Here is a 17042-nt window from a genome sequence, read left to right as displayed (position 1 = left end):
CATACTCCACGCATAAACATACACACACACACACACGCACATATATATATATATATTTGTAGTATAGATATACATATTATATATATATATATATATATATATATATATATATATATATATATATCTACATATATATATATATATATGTATATACACACACACACACACACACACACACACACACACACACACACATACACACACACACACACACACACACACACACACACACACATATATATATATGTATATATATATATATATATAAATATATATTGATACATTGCTACATATATATACTACTATGAATATAAACTACCTATTCTCTTTTTTTATATCATCTTATACACATAAATTGTACGAGTTCATTAGTAGATACAGCTTGTACACAACTGAGAAATCCTTAACAAACCGATAGCTGTATGGCGAGGTGTAAATTAATATTTATTTGTGAGTTGGTTGCAGTCTTAAGTGCTTAGAAATACGACTAATGTCTTGCTGTAAAACCTATGTCAGATCAACCATAGATTGTGTTCTTTGAAACGTGCCACTTTCACCTGGGCCCCTATGATATAATTGTTGTGTACAACCACCACTTCTTGCTTCTGTGTGATGTTGAATTTCTGGGAATACTGATTCCATCTGGAAACAGCATCTCCGGCAGATAGCCAAACGACACTTCATCGTGTTGCTTAACTATCGCATTGAACAGATCTTGGTTCAGTCGCTTCCCTTTGATTCTTTCTTTCCACTCCCTGAACAGCGCAACGGTCCCGTTGGAGGTAGTACCGCCAACCGCAAAAAAAAATCCAGCACAAATTTTGGGCCGTCTTTCAGCACAACTATATCATGTCCCTCACCTTGTAAGTCTGATATGAACGGCCAGGGATTCTTGTTCCATACCATGTCTACATCCGAAAACCATAGCGGGATCTGCCTGGAGACGAAATCATACACTAGCTGCGGCCGTGCGTGTGCAATTAGTGCATAGTCGTAGGAACCGTAAGACGCATCTGGAGCAGCGCTGAAAGGAAGGAGATAGAGGGCCAGCATGTCGTTGTGCTCTATAAGCGGGCGGAGTAGTTTTACTACAGACGAGTCATGGCACACAAACAAGATTTTGTTCTGTACATTGGCTTTCTTGACGGAGGTATACGAATTAAGAGTCATATCAAAAACCAAGCTACTTGTGGTGGCCATTAGTAATGATGGGCAAACTATTGCGCTGAATGCTCGAGAAAATTTCCTGCGTTATCGGATTAGATGAGTTGGAGGGGTCGAAAGATTATTCGAAAGGGCTATTCATGATATCGCTAGTATAATCTAGGTAGATGGACAGTTGTTCCAATACATGATTACGGAACGAGAGAGTGATGAGCATGAGTACAATGCCTACCATCCAGGAAGGTTTCAGCCATAATCTCATGGCGGGAAGTGTGACCAAGCACTCAGTTTCAGCTTCCCTGAAGTACTTTAGTTTGTCACGTTGACAATATGTGGACAGCACTGTCACTATAAAGCGACGTCTACGCAACGAGTAGACCTCCAGTACCGTGGGAGGAGTCTAAAGTGGCGAACACAGCACCCTACATTCCCGTCATTACCGTTAGTATACGGACTAACAGTCCTTAGGAACATCAGATATGTCTTCGACTTATAAGATTTTGTAAAGTGCAGACGTCAACGGTTCAGCAATAGTCCGTTGTCTACGGCTAAATGGGCCAACTTCTCAAGTAGTAGTAATTTATTAAAAACGGGTCGTCTATTTCAATTCCAGCCTTCACACACACGTATTTCTAAATAAAAAATAAGTGATAGTCTCACAGGTATTCACGTACTACGGTCTACTATGTACGTCACCAGTTACCAGTTACCGGCTACCAGTTACTGGCTACCAGTTACCACCAGGACTAATATAGGAATGCCTAAGTATGTATTATTTACTAATCAAATCGGAGAATAAAACTATATACGTACGTACGTCATAAATATTTACATCACATAAAATGTCATAATTAGTAATATTGTACCCCTGCCTTGTTTTAATTTTGGTAATATTTACGTCGGCTTACTTCACCATTATTACCATTTAGCTTGGTTATTTCAGCTATAGTATCGCCCTATTCGGTCAAGTAGCACAACATCTTGATCACGAAAATGTTCGCACGGTTAATCGTAAGTAAAGCAGGTACACGACAAGTACGGAATTTGTCCATGGCTGTCGGAGTTCCGAATTTCATGCTGGCCGTCGACAAGGTACGTCCCCTCCGTTGAACTGGACTGTACTGCATCACGCTTCATCCTTATGCACAGCCCAAATGTCGATTAAATCATAGTGTGATGGTACGCTGCGCGCTATGACTAGTTTCTGCTCAATAGCTACGAGGGATCCTATTTGGGAATCAGTCACTGGGGTAGGTGTACTTGCAGAGCTGTGACCCTAGTTCGTGCATCTTGTTGTGCACAACTGCACCCACCGAACAACTTGCAAAGAGATGAGGTCATATATTTACGAACAATCAACTAATCTAGATAGCTGCATTAATTCCGCCTTCGAATAAGACTATACACCATATGCACACACTGATCAATATGTTTAGTGTCGAGGTCATATACGCGTAGACATACGAGTGATGACTTGAGATATCTATTTTTATGTCGTCGAGCAAGACAGACCACTAGACAGTGCTGTAGCAAAATATATGCACTGCATGCCAGAATCACCACGATAAACCTACACCAGGAAAATGGTTTGTCCGATTGAGCATGGCTTGAGTCTTGTTTAAGCGCAATAGTGTGCGAGAGCTCCGGTGCTGCAATACGGAGCTATTTGGGGTGAAAAAGTCTTATCTTACACACCTGAGCGCTGACTACATCCGTACGTTCCTCAATACTCGCCGTAGATTTGGCTCAATTTAATATAGGCGTGCCCTTCAGAATCAGATTACGATAACTGAGTACTTCATGGACCTCCTGCCTCACGTTGTGCTCGGGTTTATCAACTCAAGCGAAAGGCATTGTGAAGTCACTGCAGTGCAAGTACTCACACGCGTCTCTGTGTCAATCTACTATTTTTTTAAATCATCATTCCTCCTCTCATCGGGTTGTTGACGATGACTAGGGTTATCGTTCACGCGACATCGCAGATGTTGGCAGCATACCCATCGACGCACTTGAAGGTGTGGGCAAGGTACGCAGAAGAGATTGTATGCTTAATGTTACTGAGGCTACCATGGTCTCATGATATTTTTTGGTAAACTGAGATCTGAAGTGCGCGATGTTACACTGTACATACACATACACAGATAATTTACTTTTGTGGACCACTCGACCTTGTTCAGTCCAGGAGCATATGCTGTACACGATTTGAATGTGAATTGTGTACACTAGTGGCATATACTATATAAGTATTGTTCACATCTTCGTGGGATACTCAAAGGCTTGGATAAGCTTCAATTGATGTGATGTGGGGTTGGAAAAGAAGAGTGAGTTGTTTATATTCATGTGTATTGGTGATTCGTTCATTTTTGCAAACCTATTGTATGCGTAGTATACGTGTGGATACGCAAATCGGTACTCTATAGACAATAATGCATAGCGCGTGCCCATTATTACAACCTCAAACTAGAGGACAGTGTCTGTCAGATGCCGCATCAAGACAGGAACACAGGAACAAGCTTAAAATCTCATCTCGACTCCGTGTCACCATAGAATCGATTTTGGCTACGAACATGTAGCCTGTAGTGCATATGTAGATATTGTTTGTGGCTTAGCGGCGGTACGATCACACACATTCGATGTCTCTGCGCGCAGTGTGTGTATGGGGTGGACTTGCCCAGTCTTTCAAACGCCACAGTGTTTCGATTTGAGAGCGATATGCACCCACTCTGACTGAGTTGTAATATTGCCAATTGAAATATGTAGGACGCCGCGAAGTCATGGAAGAAGATGGGAGTAAAGACAGTTCGGGACTTATCAGATGGGCTGAGGCCATCAGCCATTTATCTCACTTCCACACCAACAAGGAGAACCAGGGCGAATTCGGTGTGTATTGGTTAAAGTACGTGTGTTGGTACCAATGTTAAATTGAAAGTGGATGATAACAAGCAGAACCAGAGCGCATCAGGTGTGTATTGGTTAAAGTATGTGTGTTGGTACCAACGATAGAATGAAAGTGGACAATATTAAGCAGGACCAGGGCGAATTCGGTGTATATTAGTTAAGGTACGTGTGTTGGTACCAATGTTAGATTGAAAGTGGATAATAACAAGCCGAACCAGGGCGAATTCGGTATGTATTGTTTAAAGTACATGTGTCGGTACCAATGTTAGTTTGAGAGTGGGTAATATTAAGCAGAACCAGGGCGAATTCGGTGTGTATACGTTAAAGTACGTGTGCCGGTACCAATGTTAGTTTGAAAATGGATAATAACATGCAGAACCAGAGCGAATCATAATCATATTTACATCGAGCTTTATAGCCCGCTTTTCAAATGACACTCGCGTCATGTAAGTTCACTAAACAAAGGCATCAGATGTTATTCATGCGTTGTTGCTGAGATCACTGTATAAATATCAATCCGCACGCCCATCGCTCACGCCTCGTACGCCATACATTGTTAACCATATACCTCTTTGTGCTGCTTGGCACCACCAGGTGTTGACATTCTCGGCACGGTCATCGACTACAGCCATCTCATAGGCAGTCTACAGGACATAGTGGATTCTGATGTGCAAGCTCTCAAGGGAGTAGGCCCGGTGACTACCAGCTGTCTCAACCGGATAGGTGAGGTTTAGTTGTGTGCATGACACTTGCCAAGCATATCATAGCCCACAAGTATTAGAGGGTGCGGCGTGCCTGTGCATACGATACGCAAAACTGTCCGTTAATACAATCACTTCTGTTTCTGCTCGACCACGCATCGCGTACTGGAGTACAAGTATCTCTCTAACACTCCACGGATGTTGAATCGTTTGCACCCGTATGCTTTACTATTTTTTATACCCCACAAAATCCTTTCGTAAAGTGTCGACAATACAAGAAATGAGATGTATACTTCTCACTGAATGAGTAAAACGTACCATTCCTCTCCCCCTACCCTTATTCAAATGCTAACGCTTCATACGCAACGGCAGGGATTCTGACGATCAGGGACTTAGCACAATACCGGCATAGGCACACGGCCATCGCGTTGATGACGATGGGTGATGCCCAGAATACGTTAAAACACAGCAATGAAGGCACACAAATCCTAAGAGGCTATGCCGCCCACTATTTGGCCGATTGAGGTCTTCCGTCTTGTCGTAACTACGAGCCAGAGGTGTTTGAATCGTCGATGACTGAGAGACGCCCAATACGTGCCACACTCTTACAGATGTGTTCACTCAGTCTCTTGACTGTGAAGCCCATACCCGTATTACGTAGGCTTGGTAAAAGGCCCAAACACATCAGAATAAAACCATTTTATCTAATTTAAACCAGAATTGCTTCGCTGTACGTCCAAATCCGCGCAGTCCTCATAGTTGTAGGGGTTGCAGAACCCTATAGGGAAAGCACTTCCAAGGTCCCCTTTGAATGCAGATGTCAGATATCAGACAACAAGATTGCGCATATTTACCAGTCGGGGTTTAATCGTGCTTTAATACTTCTGGATCTCTAAAATTTATTTAATATATAATATATATAAAATCGACCGGTCACTGTAGTGGAGATCCTTTCCCAAATGACCCGAGTCTCATACAAACAAACACAAACCATATCCTAATTTTCAATCGCAACCATTTCCTAAATTCCAATCGGATAGTGCACATCTACCTATCTTATACACACTACCACCTGCCCCTGTACTTTCTTAGTCCTAACAACCGTTGCCCACCACACCCATCGTCGTTCGTTTCCAATTAATTTTCTGTGTCCGGTGCCAAATTTGAAGACCACCGCCTTGTCTTTATAAAATCACTACGACCGTTCGGTTTAGTCTTCTCAGGTCTATCTACAAATCAGCGATGGGGTCTTGATCGCTCTATGGTACCCTCGCCCTCCACGCATACCGTTTACACAACCAGGCCACGTTCACCTAGTTCACCCGATGCTGTACTGCCTAAGCGAGTGGTCTCTCGCACCTTCTGCATGGCGCTACCCACAGAAGTCATGTACTTGCCTATCACGAGAACACCGTACCACATACTTCCTGCTGCAGAGGTATCGGGACATGCCACAGACTTCAAACTACCCGCCCTGATCCTCTAGAGCACGTGACAGCACTTTGGTGGTCAAAAAGCGCTGGAACGTGTGCGTACGAGAGGACATACAAGCCCACCAGCACAAATACACAGAACTGCACACATGCGCAAGAAGAGATGACAACGCTCTCTAGTTGTTGTGGGCTCAACGCAACAGCCGGCGAAGCTCATCATCGAAGGAATCCCCTTCACCATCCTCACCCTCATCATACGTTCGATCTGCAGAGATTGATAGGCATACACTGGTAAGTTTCATGCCAGATGCAGATTTAACCATAAAACAAATAAACATGTCCATATATATATATATAAGCGAGAAATGAATGATTCTTATACTCACCTGAATCCTGCCAGGCCTGCTTGAGGAAAGCTCTCCTGCCCCCTCGTGACACACGCAAGCGGTTGCCGTCTTTCAACAGAAAGCCATTCATCTCATCAATAGCCACATCCGCTCCATGCTGACTCTTGTACGTCACAAAGAAGTAATGGCGTTCTAAAAATAGACGCATGTTTTCTACTGGGCCATGAGCCCCAAACATCCGGCGGATATCGCTTTCCCGAAGATCGGGTGATACATCTCCAACAAACACGGTGCGCAGACGGTGTTCTTCTTCACTATCAATGCCGCCTTTACCGCCGGAAGAGTGTCTGTGTTCGGGGTGAGCAGATTTGCTTTGTGTGAATAGAGGGTTTCTGGTTCCGCAAAGAGTGCATGTGGTAGCGTACGTGATGTGTACCGCATATGTGTATGAAACAAGTGAGGATGGATGTGTGAGGACAAGACGCTCCGTAGACTGCCGATGCACAGGGAATGACGATATTCAACAACTACACCATAGTATACACTCATACAAGCACACATTCTGTATATGAGATACAGCACTAATAAGCCAAGCACCACCCATGATCAGAACTACCTATTCCCACAACAACCAACGAACCCACAGCTCCAAAGTAGACCACTTACGATTGGCGGTGGCGCCTGCTGCTACTACGCTCCCGGCTGTATTCTCTGCGGTCGCTCCTGTGCTCAGACCGACCTCTGTCACGTGATCGGCGTGCGTACTCATCTCGCTCCCGGTCAAAGTGTGGGGGCGACTCTATCTGGTGTACCTGTCCACGACGGCCCACATCGTCGTGCCGTCTGAAGTCATCCACTCGCTCGTGGAAGAAGGGCTCTGGCTCTCTCTTAAGCACACCGTCGGGCGTATGTGCATGTGCGTGCGAGTGTGGGCGGCCGCGAGGGTGCTCTAGGCTCATACCCCGCCCTTGCTCGGGATAGGGTCCCATAAGGGGACCGCCGACATGCGGCATGTTGGGGTGGGGTCGGCACGCCTGCTGGTGCTGTAACTGTTGTCTGTGGTACATCGAGTCCTGGTGCTGCAGCTGCGTATCGTTCTGCCACCTGTGCGACGGGTGCATGAACGCGGCGCCCATGCGTTCGCGGTCTCCGTCTCGCTCGTCTCTGTACGGCCCGTCCATGCCCATACCTGCACGCTCCCCGTTCTTTCCGTTCTTACGCTCGTGTGGGTGTGTTGAGCCATACATGGGCCCGAACGCCTGCCCTCGGGCATCAGCGGGGCTGAATCGGCCCTCTTCTCTTGGTCCACCTATCGCGAACTTCTCGTCATGTCCGGGCTCACGGCGGAAGGGTTGGGGTGCCTGTTGGTGCGGGGCATAGTGTGGTGGTGGTAGTGGAGATGGCCGGTTGCCATGGTTACTGAAGCGGTCGAATCGGTTGGTGCGGGCAGGTGGGGGTGACGAATGTCGCGTTCTCACCACACTGTTGAACCACGCGATATGATCACTCGACACGGACGTATCTGAGCAATCATTTAAACAGAACGAGGCAAACTTGTGGTTAGTGGAGAGATGAGTGTACGACTAAGAAGCCGAAGATCACATTCCTAAGACGGTTGCTTGAGTGATATCCAGCCGAGATAAGCGAGTGCAGCCTCACAAACGATGCGTGTAAGCCAAGTGAGGGAAAGGTTTGTAACAGAATGTGAATGCCAGCCTGCGGGTATGCAACTGTGTATTTCACAACTTGATTCCTTTTCAACAGAAAACAAAGGTGCTTGGCCCTCACACAGTAGTATGAACACCATCTCAAACAGACACATGGTCGCACAGTGATACAGTGTGACTATAGTATCGATACATACAAACAGTCATCAGAAAGATATACATAAGGGATTGCACCAGCGCAACGCTTACCTCGTCCCACGCGCTTGGGCGATGTTGGCGTAGCATCAGTACACGACACGGCCGCCGGAGAAGCCGTAGCAGCGCGCGAGTTCACTCTCTTCGCATATGGAGAAGAGGCACGCGATGGGGGGCTTCGTTCAGTGTCTGAGCCGCTCTCACTGTAGGATCGCTCTGTACCGCTGGCTGAGCTGATACTCGCACTCGTAGTCACACTCTCACTGGTGTGCGTGCGGACCCTTTTCGGGCTGTCCTCATCCGGGTCACTCTGGACCGTCGTGGCGCTACTAAGGCTGCACAAACTCGCATCCGAAATCGTGCGCTTCTGCGATATTTTTGTGTTTGTTAGAGTAAGAGTCGTCAGTGTTTTCGGAAGCATTGCTTTACGCTTGCAGATCGCTGTGCCCGTCCCGGTAATGGCCCCGATTTTGATGCCCTTTGCGCCTGAATTCCTCTGCAACAGTGAACCAAGGTTGCCCACAGCTGAATCAGACGCCTGTGTATCAGCATCAGCCTCCGAATCAGCGAAAACACTCGCCACACGTGACGAAAACTTCGTTTTCACTGCACCTTTAGTAAGCGGTTTGACACGCTTGGTTGCATCTTCGCCTAGTGCTCCAATTGACGTGGGCTTAGTCTGCCCTGCGGCGGTCGGCAGTACCTGTAAAGGTGTCTGTGACGCTAGTGTAGTGGGGTGTGTGCGTGCGGGTTTCGCATCTTTACTAATTTTGACGACACTCTTAGCGGTGTCACTTGTATGCGTGGGCACACCTCGACCACTCGTAGTATGCTTGCCGGTATCTATGGCTCTAGTATCATCACTTAACAGAGTTCCAGCTGTTCTGACGTCTTCCTTGGGGCTGCTTTTTGATTGTGGGTTGCTAAGCGGCTGCTCAGCTTTTTGAACCAATCGCTTGCTTTCAGCCTCCGTACTCTTGTCAGATACAGCACTTGTCAACGCAACGCCCGAACTCTCCTTCGCATCTGTGGTAGCGGTATCTATCCGAGAGGACACCGTACACGTGACCACGGGTTTCTGTTCCGTTGCACTGCCACCCACAGGCGCATCTCCAGTCAACTGCGTGGCGTCGCTAGACACTTGCGGGGCCTTAGTCGATGCCGTTGTCGAACGATTGGGACACGGAGGCGTTGGTGTGACCGTGGTTATTTTGCGCCGAGTGTAGTTCGCGAGGGAGATCCGCTATAGTGGAGGATATGAAGGAGTTAGTGGCCTAAACAAAAGGTATTAGGATCCAAAGACACCCAAGCTAAGCCCAATGGAACTCAGCGAGGCATATAGCCGCCCAGAGGGGGATCCTCTGCGCTCAAACGAGGATCCAATGCACTCTTAGCTATTCTCAATGACACTCAGTGATATACAGTGACACACAAAAAAAGAGTGAACTGAGCCATAAATAGAATTATGTGCCACACGCAACCGTAGGCCGTCTACATATAAGAGTACAGTCCAGCCCTGCCCACATTCATCAACCACGGGCCGACACTGAACACCGAAACAATAAACCAACGGATGAACATACACACCTTTTTATCGGGCACCGTGGGAGTGTCGGGCTTAGAGGACTTGCTAAGTGTAAGATTTGAGGCACCCTCGCCGCCTTTACTTGCTGGGTCCTTTAAGTCCTTGGACATGCCCTGTTCAATCAACTCGGCCGTGTTGAGTTGTTGTAGTGGTGCAGGTTCAGTGCCTGCTGCGTCGTTGGCAGCCGACTGTACCGTCGTTGTAGCAGTATCGTTTTTAGTTGTAGCATTTACTGTCGAGGGTGCCTCCGCCGTCTCAGGGAACATATTTGCCATTGAAGATATCTTAGTCAACTGTTTAGACTCGTTTGTAACAGCGTCGAACGTTCGTTGTATGGCGACGTCTGCCATACATTCATCAGCCACATTGGTCTCGTCTTTCGCTTCTAATGGCGTCAATTGCATAACCTCGTTGTTTAGCGTCAAAGGCACGTCACTAACTGGATTGCTGGCTAAGCCTGTTGCCGCCTCGACAGTAGTGGGCAATAAAGGAAAATCAGCCAGCGACAGGGTAAGACCCACACTCTCAGTATCCGATAAAGACCCCATCGTGCCTATGGCACCCAGTCCCAGTCCCAGTCCCGGTAATATCCCGGTATTAGCTGTGGCACTCCCAGGCATATCTGGCGTGAACGCTGTGGGCCACACATGCCCGAAGAAGTCCGCAGTCGGGCTCATACCCAAACTCAGGGCCGGTGTGGGGGAGAGCGCAAGTGTGGGGGAAGCTAACGATGTACCAGATATGTCCATAAAGGGCAAGGCATTCAATGTCGGCTCCATCGCGAGGAGGGAGTCCAAATCGGGAATATGGGCGGGCAATTCCCATGAGGCGGGCCCGTCAAACAGCGCATTTGATTGGTTGAAGAGATCGTAGTCGAACTTGCCGTACTGCGCGAAAACATCATCGCCAACCTTCAGCATGTCACTCATTTGGATGTGATCTGTGGCGAATCACACGGCGTTATGGGACTTAGTATGCAGGCATCCTGATATGACACATTTCCTTCATGTTGAACATCGTACCACTCACACGGGTGTCATCAAGATGTGCTTTCGTACAGCTTGTACGACTGTGCATACGCAGCCGTGTGACGTTAAACTGACATTCTAGTGTGCTGCACACACACTCCTATCACAATTGCAACTAACACGGCAGACATCGATGTGGTTGACAGAAAAGTGTTAAGCAATCCAGTCCAGAGATGGGGGAGCTCTCACAGTCATAACTCCACACCATGCAGTATGTGCATCTAATACTACCATTGCTAGCATTTGAAGTGCTTCAACGACACAGCATTGTTTGCCCTGCGAATAAATTCCGATCGGACTACACATTCACATTCACATGTCTCTGTCCCTAATCAACTACGGAAACGAAATCACACGGCATACACGCAATATATATATATATAAATTATTTCATAGTAATTTGTTAAATCGGAATATGCATTGCTTACACACGAATTGTATTCCAAGTTGAAAATACATGTATATATGCATATATATATATATATATGTATATAAATAAGCCTATATACACCAGCAGATAGCATACGTATAGATAAACATATACACACGCACCAAAATATGCATATACATATTTATATACATACACCCCCCCCATATAGATAGAATTTGCTATACATTACAAACTTTGTTATATATATATATATATATGAACTTTTGTAAATGAAACGAGGTTTGGCACATACATTCTAAAGTATAAACCATATGAACGATCGTATAAAAAATATTAGTAGAAATTCATCTACAAGGAGTACAAACGCAGAATCTGTATCTCGGATATACTTATTGCTCAAATGCTTGTATGCCGATATATTGGAAAGTAAAGTTTCAGCATGTTGCAGAAATGTAATATAAATCGGGCATTCATATACATGTAGTATATGTGTACACACCCTCATATATAAATATATACATACATACATACGTACATATATATATATATATATATATATAATTACATGTACATACACATATACCATAAATGTATATATTGTTAATATATAATGTGAGCTCACATAAGTAAATATAAAAAGTAAGTGTATGTACCCTTGTTACCACAGAATACATAACAAACCCCTAACATCGTTCTGGGTGACGGACTCCGCACTTTTCTGCAATCCAAAGAAAGTAAAAAAATCTACGTAGATTTGTATTCTCTTAAGCAGAATTCCAACAAATAGAGCTATGCACGTCCACGTTCATTTGTAACTACTATATATGGCCCCATACAATCGCATATACATTTTCGAAGGCATCATGCATGCGTAGAAAATAAAAAAATACTACAACTATCAGTAATACACACCTGCATCTAAGGCCAGGGAGTTCTGCATATACATATCATTGCTGCTGAGCATCCCAATGCTATTCACAGTCGATAGTATATTGAGGTCTATATTCATATTCTCAACCATATTGATGGGGGTGCATATGCCTGAATCGGGAGGGGATTGTGGGGTTTTGCGCATCGTGATTGAATTCAGACTTGCGTCTGAATCTTCGTTTATCGTTTCCACAGCTTCCATATTTTCTGAAGTTGATATTGTCCCTTACGGGATATTGTGAGATATATGCTATTTTTTTAAAGCGCGAGTGAATACATATATATGTATGTATATATGCTTGAATGTATGTATATGTATATATATATCTACTCGGATACACTCTGCTTTTGCAGATGATGTGCAGTATTGTATGGATGCGAGTACACAATACTTGTGTGTGTGCGTGTATGCATGCGTTACGATTCTCAGCACTGGCTAATGTTAGATATGTGAGCCAATATTAGTTACGCTACGCTTTTCATCACATTGCGTACGACAAAACAAATACCGAATTTTTAAGTTTGTTTCCAAATGCACCCGAGAGCCGAGAGCTCAATGTAGAAGTCATTTGTTTATTTTTGAAAAACATGATGAAGTCGTCCACAACACATGTGCAGAAGCTGGACCAATCCGACGTGCAAAGCTAAATCTATATTAAGTTATGATTGGTGTAATGTCTCTGCTAAAGTCTGTTCTATTTTTGGGTATCAGCAACAATAATGTGTTTTCCCCAGAGTCCAGACCACTCCAGAGTCCAGAGTCCCAGTCTCAAAGACCCCACCAGTTATTACTTATTTACCAGTTCGTAGTACGTTAAATGCCGGTTTTTTCTAAAAACAGTAAATAAAATCAATATTTTTGTCTAAATTAGATATTTCTATATACATATAAATAGCCGTACTCTTCATTCATCAAGTCATCGTGCGTGTTTAATTTTCAAAAAAGAATGAAGTAATCCAATTAGTCGTATGGCCCGTTTGATTCGCAACAGAAGTGGGAATTTTAAAAAGTAGTCAACAGAGCCACATGCCCAGCTGGCCCACAGCCCTGTTGCCAACTCGGTCGATATTAGCGGAAGCCGGAAGGCTTATCTGTTTTATCAGCGTATATGAGATGCTCACAGGTTAATTTTATGCGCGCGGGGAGGAGCGGGGGGCGGGAAATGATTATTCAATAAAAAGGGTGCGGTAGTTTCGTCATGAATACAGATATATATAAAACGATACGTACGCTATTGCTTTGTCTGTTTTGTGAAGTATCACTGGTAGTGGATGTGGACAGGATCTCTCTAGAGGGTAGAATACCGTGCCAAATGGGGAGATATCGATCATGAATCCGAGTTTTATCCTGGTGCAACTTGAGGTTTCACCCGTGGGACCTACTCGGTACTACAGTAGCTAATGTCGTCAATAAATGGAATTATGATGTGCACGTCATTTGTTAATTATCAACTACATGAAGGGACTTGTGGTCATGGATCGGATACCGGTCGTCTATCATCTGCCGCAATTATAACGGCATGTTCGTTTTCCGGGTACTACAGTTATGCTGTTAATTTTAGTAGGTTACTTTTGTTATTTGTTAATCAGTATATGATGTGTCTGGCAATTCACACCACGTAGCAGATCCGTGCAATTCGAAGCAAAAACAATTTGAAGTTGCCTACTATGAAACAACAGGCATGCAAATTGAAATAACTCTCGTCTATCGATCCGGACAGAGGATGGCGGCTTTCTACTTTATTTTTATTTTTGTACTCAAATAACTCCTTTTTTTTGACAATAAATATCCGTGCACGTGTTCCTGTTAAATCATAATTTCAAAAAAAAAAACGTACATATGTACATTTACAATATACATAAGTAAATACAGATGCACAACTGTACATTAAAAATTATAAACATTACACAACCTTCAGCAGCCTCCACTGGTCAGTTGTCAAAGTCACTCGAAAGTATTACACATAGCAATCGTCGCAACATGGTGGCCAAACGCAGATTTAGCGATGATGACGGCGCTTCCGCAAGTATCGCCAAGCCACTTACCGATTCAGACATGGCTGAGAGTGGTATGATAATTTAAAGACTAATGCATTTGTTTACAATACAATGTTTACAATAACAAAGGATACGATTCGGAAAAAAACATACGCATTATATATATATATATATAAATAGTCTCTGTTACCGTTTATCTATGTTATGGTGGTCTTGATATATATATATATATATATATATATATATATATATATATATATATATATATATATATACTACATTATATATATATATATATATATATATATATATATATATATATATATATATATATATATATATATATATATATATATATATATATATATATATATATATATATATATATATATATATATATATGTGTGTGTGTGTAAATATAAATATACATATATATATATATATATATATACGATGTGCGTTCTCATGTTACTTATTTTTAATTTATGAGTATTTGGTTTTCCTGGAAATTATATCGCCCGCTGCCGGACTAAGCCTCGATCGGCAGCACGAAGCGTATTTCCTACAGCAAAGTGGCATTGGAACAACTTATTGGCCTAACATTGGCGTTACTAGGCTACACCTTTGTCTACAATTTATATTTCATATAGTCGTGATATGGATGATTTGTGTACCAGAGATTTTGAATGTTGCATTGAAAGTGAACTTGATATAGGCAGCAGCTTTGGGTTAGGTATCTATCTGCCCAAGAGGTTTTCGATCGGATAGCCTGTCCACGAGTTTGGTGACATGGTGCAAATCACACATGCAAAAGTCCATCAGTGACTGCCTTGTATATATATATATATTGATTATCGTGCTATATATAGTCTGCTTATGTAGTTGTATGCGGCTCCACATATACGTGCTTCTTTTTGTTGTATGCCATTAGCACGTTTGTAATCGGTATGGTTGTCTGCTTAAAACTGAGAACGGCACCTGTGTATCATCACTATTCCGCACTCATGTTATATCAATACAGACAACTAAAATCGCATGTACACTTGCACATCATTCACACACATGTTACAGATCCCACTAGTGTCAAACGGCAGAAAAAGAAGCAAGATGCTACCGATACTAATAACGGAGCCAGCGGCAAGGCCAAGGCTCCATTGACTGATGCCATGCGCGCTAAGATCAAAGCAAATCCCGGACAGAAAGAGAGAGGCTTGAGGAAAAAGGCTCTGAAAAAGGTGGTGTATGTCAACCAGACGGCTGTATCTATACTCGGGGTGTGTCGTTTGTGGCATATTTCACAGATCGTATACCGGAGCATCGTACCAATCTGCTTGTCACCTTGTGATTGTGGTTGTATACACAGTACTGGTATCGCCCCTTGAACTTATCACGACCCTATCTTGGTGCCTTTAACCAACAGAGCACCGTCGAGTTGGAGCTAAAGGTAGATGAGTACTACAAGAAATCCGGGTTCGATCGCATGACCCTGCGACACTCACAGGCTGCGCTACTGTGGTGTGTCAGCGATGGCCGAAATCCCAACGAATGGCTCTTCTTGAAGGTGTGCTATTTTTAGAATCCAGCTATTCTAACCGCTGGCGGATCTATTGTTTTCTTACCTAAGATTCCCATGCGTGATAACTTGACACGGAAGTGTTTGTGCTGTATTGCCAGTGCCACACCCACGTGTCCGTTTTAATTCCCTCGTGAACGCAGCCTACCCCCCCTATCGCGTTTCGGCCCATGACGATTCCATAATTTTGACAAGCATATGTCTGAAGATCTGGATGTTAGATAAAATCTATCCGAGGCTTTACATAGGCTTTAGCCTTGTATAAAAAGTTGTATATAACCGCATATTGGCGATACTGCTACAACTGGTTCTTATATACATTGTCTTTACCCTTCTCTTGCTCTCGCAGAACATGTCGCTGATCAATAAGTACATGACCATAGTCATTGATGGACTCACTGTGGACCTCTACACAAAATACGGCACAAACTGCCCCAATCTGGTGAACCTCAACCTGATGATGGGACTGCTGTTCCCACCCTCTTCGCAAACAAACCAGAGACCGATAAATCACAAGAACAAGAGTAAGGTATTTAACAAAGCAAGTGCTGTTACCAACACCACAGGGGAGAGTACAAATGTAGCACAACCTGATAGTAGCTCAGTAAAGGAGGAGATCAGCTCAAGCACAGCAGAAACCCATACAGCCACCGAGGACGCCAGCACAAGCGCCACAGAGACTACCAGCACCACAACCACAACCACGACCACAGCTGCAACCGTATCGAATAACAAAGTAGCCAGGATATCGAAGGAGAAGGCGATAATGGAGGACTATGCATCGGAGGTGCTCAACAGCTACTTCTACGCAGGCATTCCGGCGATGCGACGCAAGAAGCTCGAAGCTGAGAAGAAGTTTTTAGAAGACAAAGCGGTATGTATAGGGGAGATGAGTCAATGTTATTTTTGTTTATGTATACATGTCTATATATACACACGCACATACACACACACACACACACACACACACACACACACACACATATATATATATATATATATATGTATATGTACACGCTCACTCACTCACGCACGCACGCATATATATATATAAATATATATATATATATATATGTATATATATATATACTACTATACACACACGACACACACACACACATATATATATACT

The 17042-nt window shown here is 43.9% G+C and overlaps 4 protein-coding genes across 4 annotated transcripts in view; 2 read left to right on the top strand and 2 right to left on the bottom strand.

Moving 5' to 3' along the window:
• Positions 1-720: 720 nt before the first annotated feature.
• SARC_02985 (hypothetical protein) lies at positions 721-1170 on the bottom strand (the record flags this gene model as incomplete). The annotated part of the gene is made up of 1 exon (XM_014303237.1): positions 721-1170. The coding sequence occupies one exon, from the start codon at positions 1168-1170 to the stop codon at positions 721-723; it is 450 nt and encodes a 149-aa protein (XP_014158712.1).
• An 853-nt stretch (positions 1171-2023) lies between these two features.
• SARC_02984 (hypothetical protein) lies at positions 2024-5336 on the top strand. Its single transcript, XM_014303236.1, has 5 exons — positions 2024-2256; positions 3122-3190; positions 3925-4044; positions 4657-4785; positions 5136-5336. Exons 3-5 carry the CDS (start codon positions 3939-3941, stop codon positions 5285-5287), a joined length of 387 nt encoding a protein of 128 aa, XP_014158711.1. The 5' UTR covers positions 2024-2256; positions 3122-3190; positions 3925-3938; the 3' UTR covers positions 5288-5336.
• A 323-nt stretch (positions 5337-5659) lies between these two features.
• On the bottom strand, positions 5660-12570 carry SARC_02983 (hypothetical protein). Its single transcript, XM_014303235.1, has 6 exons — positions 12322-12570; positions 9993-10930; positions 8460-9648; positions 7210-8065; positions 6583-6890; positions 5660-6461 (listed from the first exon to the last, which is right to left on the bottom strand). The coding sequence occupies exons 1-6, from the start codon at positions 12539-12541 to the stop codon at positions 6388-6390; spliced, it is 3585 nt and encodes a 1194-aa protein (XP_014158710.1). The 5' UTR covers positions 12542-12570; the 3' UTR covers positions 5660-6387.
• Positions 12571-14217: 1647 nt separating this feature from the next.
• SARC_02982 (hypothetical protein) overlaps positions 14218-17042 on the top strand; it is a gene marked incomplete at its 3' end in the record, with an annotated part of 10285 nt that continues 7460 nt past the window's right edge. Inside the window, exons 1-4 of the mRNA XM_014303234.1 lie at positions 14218-14408; positions 15409-15572; positions 15758-15898; positions 16260-16784. Of these exons, the coding sequence (XP_014158709.1) occupies positions 14321-14408; positions 15409-15572; positions 15758-15898; positions 16260-16784 (918 nt within the window). The 5' untranslated portion in view covers positions 14218-14320. The remainder of the gene's footprint in view (positions 14409-15408; positions 15573-15757; positions 15899-16259; positions 16785-17042) is intronic.

The sequence above is a fragment of the Sphaeroforma arctica genome (assembly GCF_001186125.1).
Source record: "Sphaeroforma arctica JP610 unplaced genomic scaffold supercont1.143, whole genome shotgun sequence".
Lineage (NCBI taxonomy): Eukaryota > Ichthyosporea > Ichthyophonida > Sphaeroforma > Sphaeroforma arctica.
Note: the sequence above shows the minus strand (reverse complement) of the source record. Positions and strands in the feature narration are given on the sequence as shown.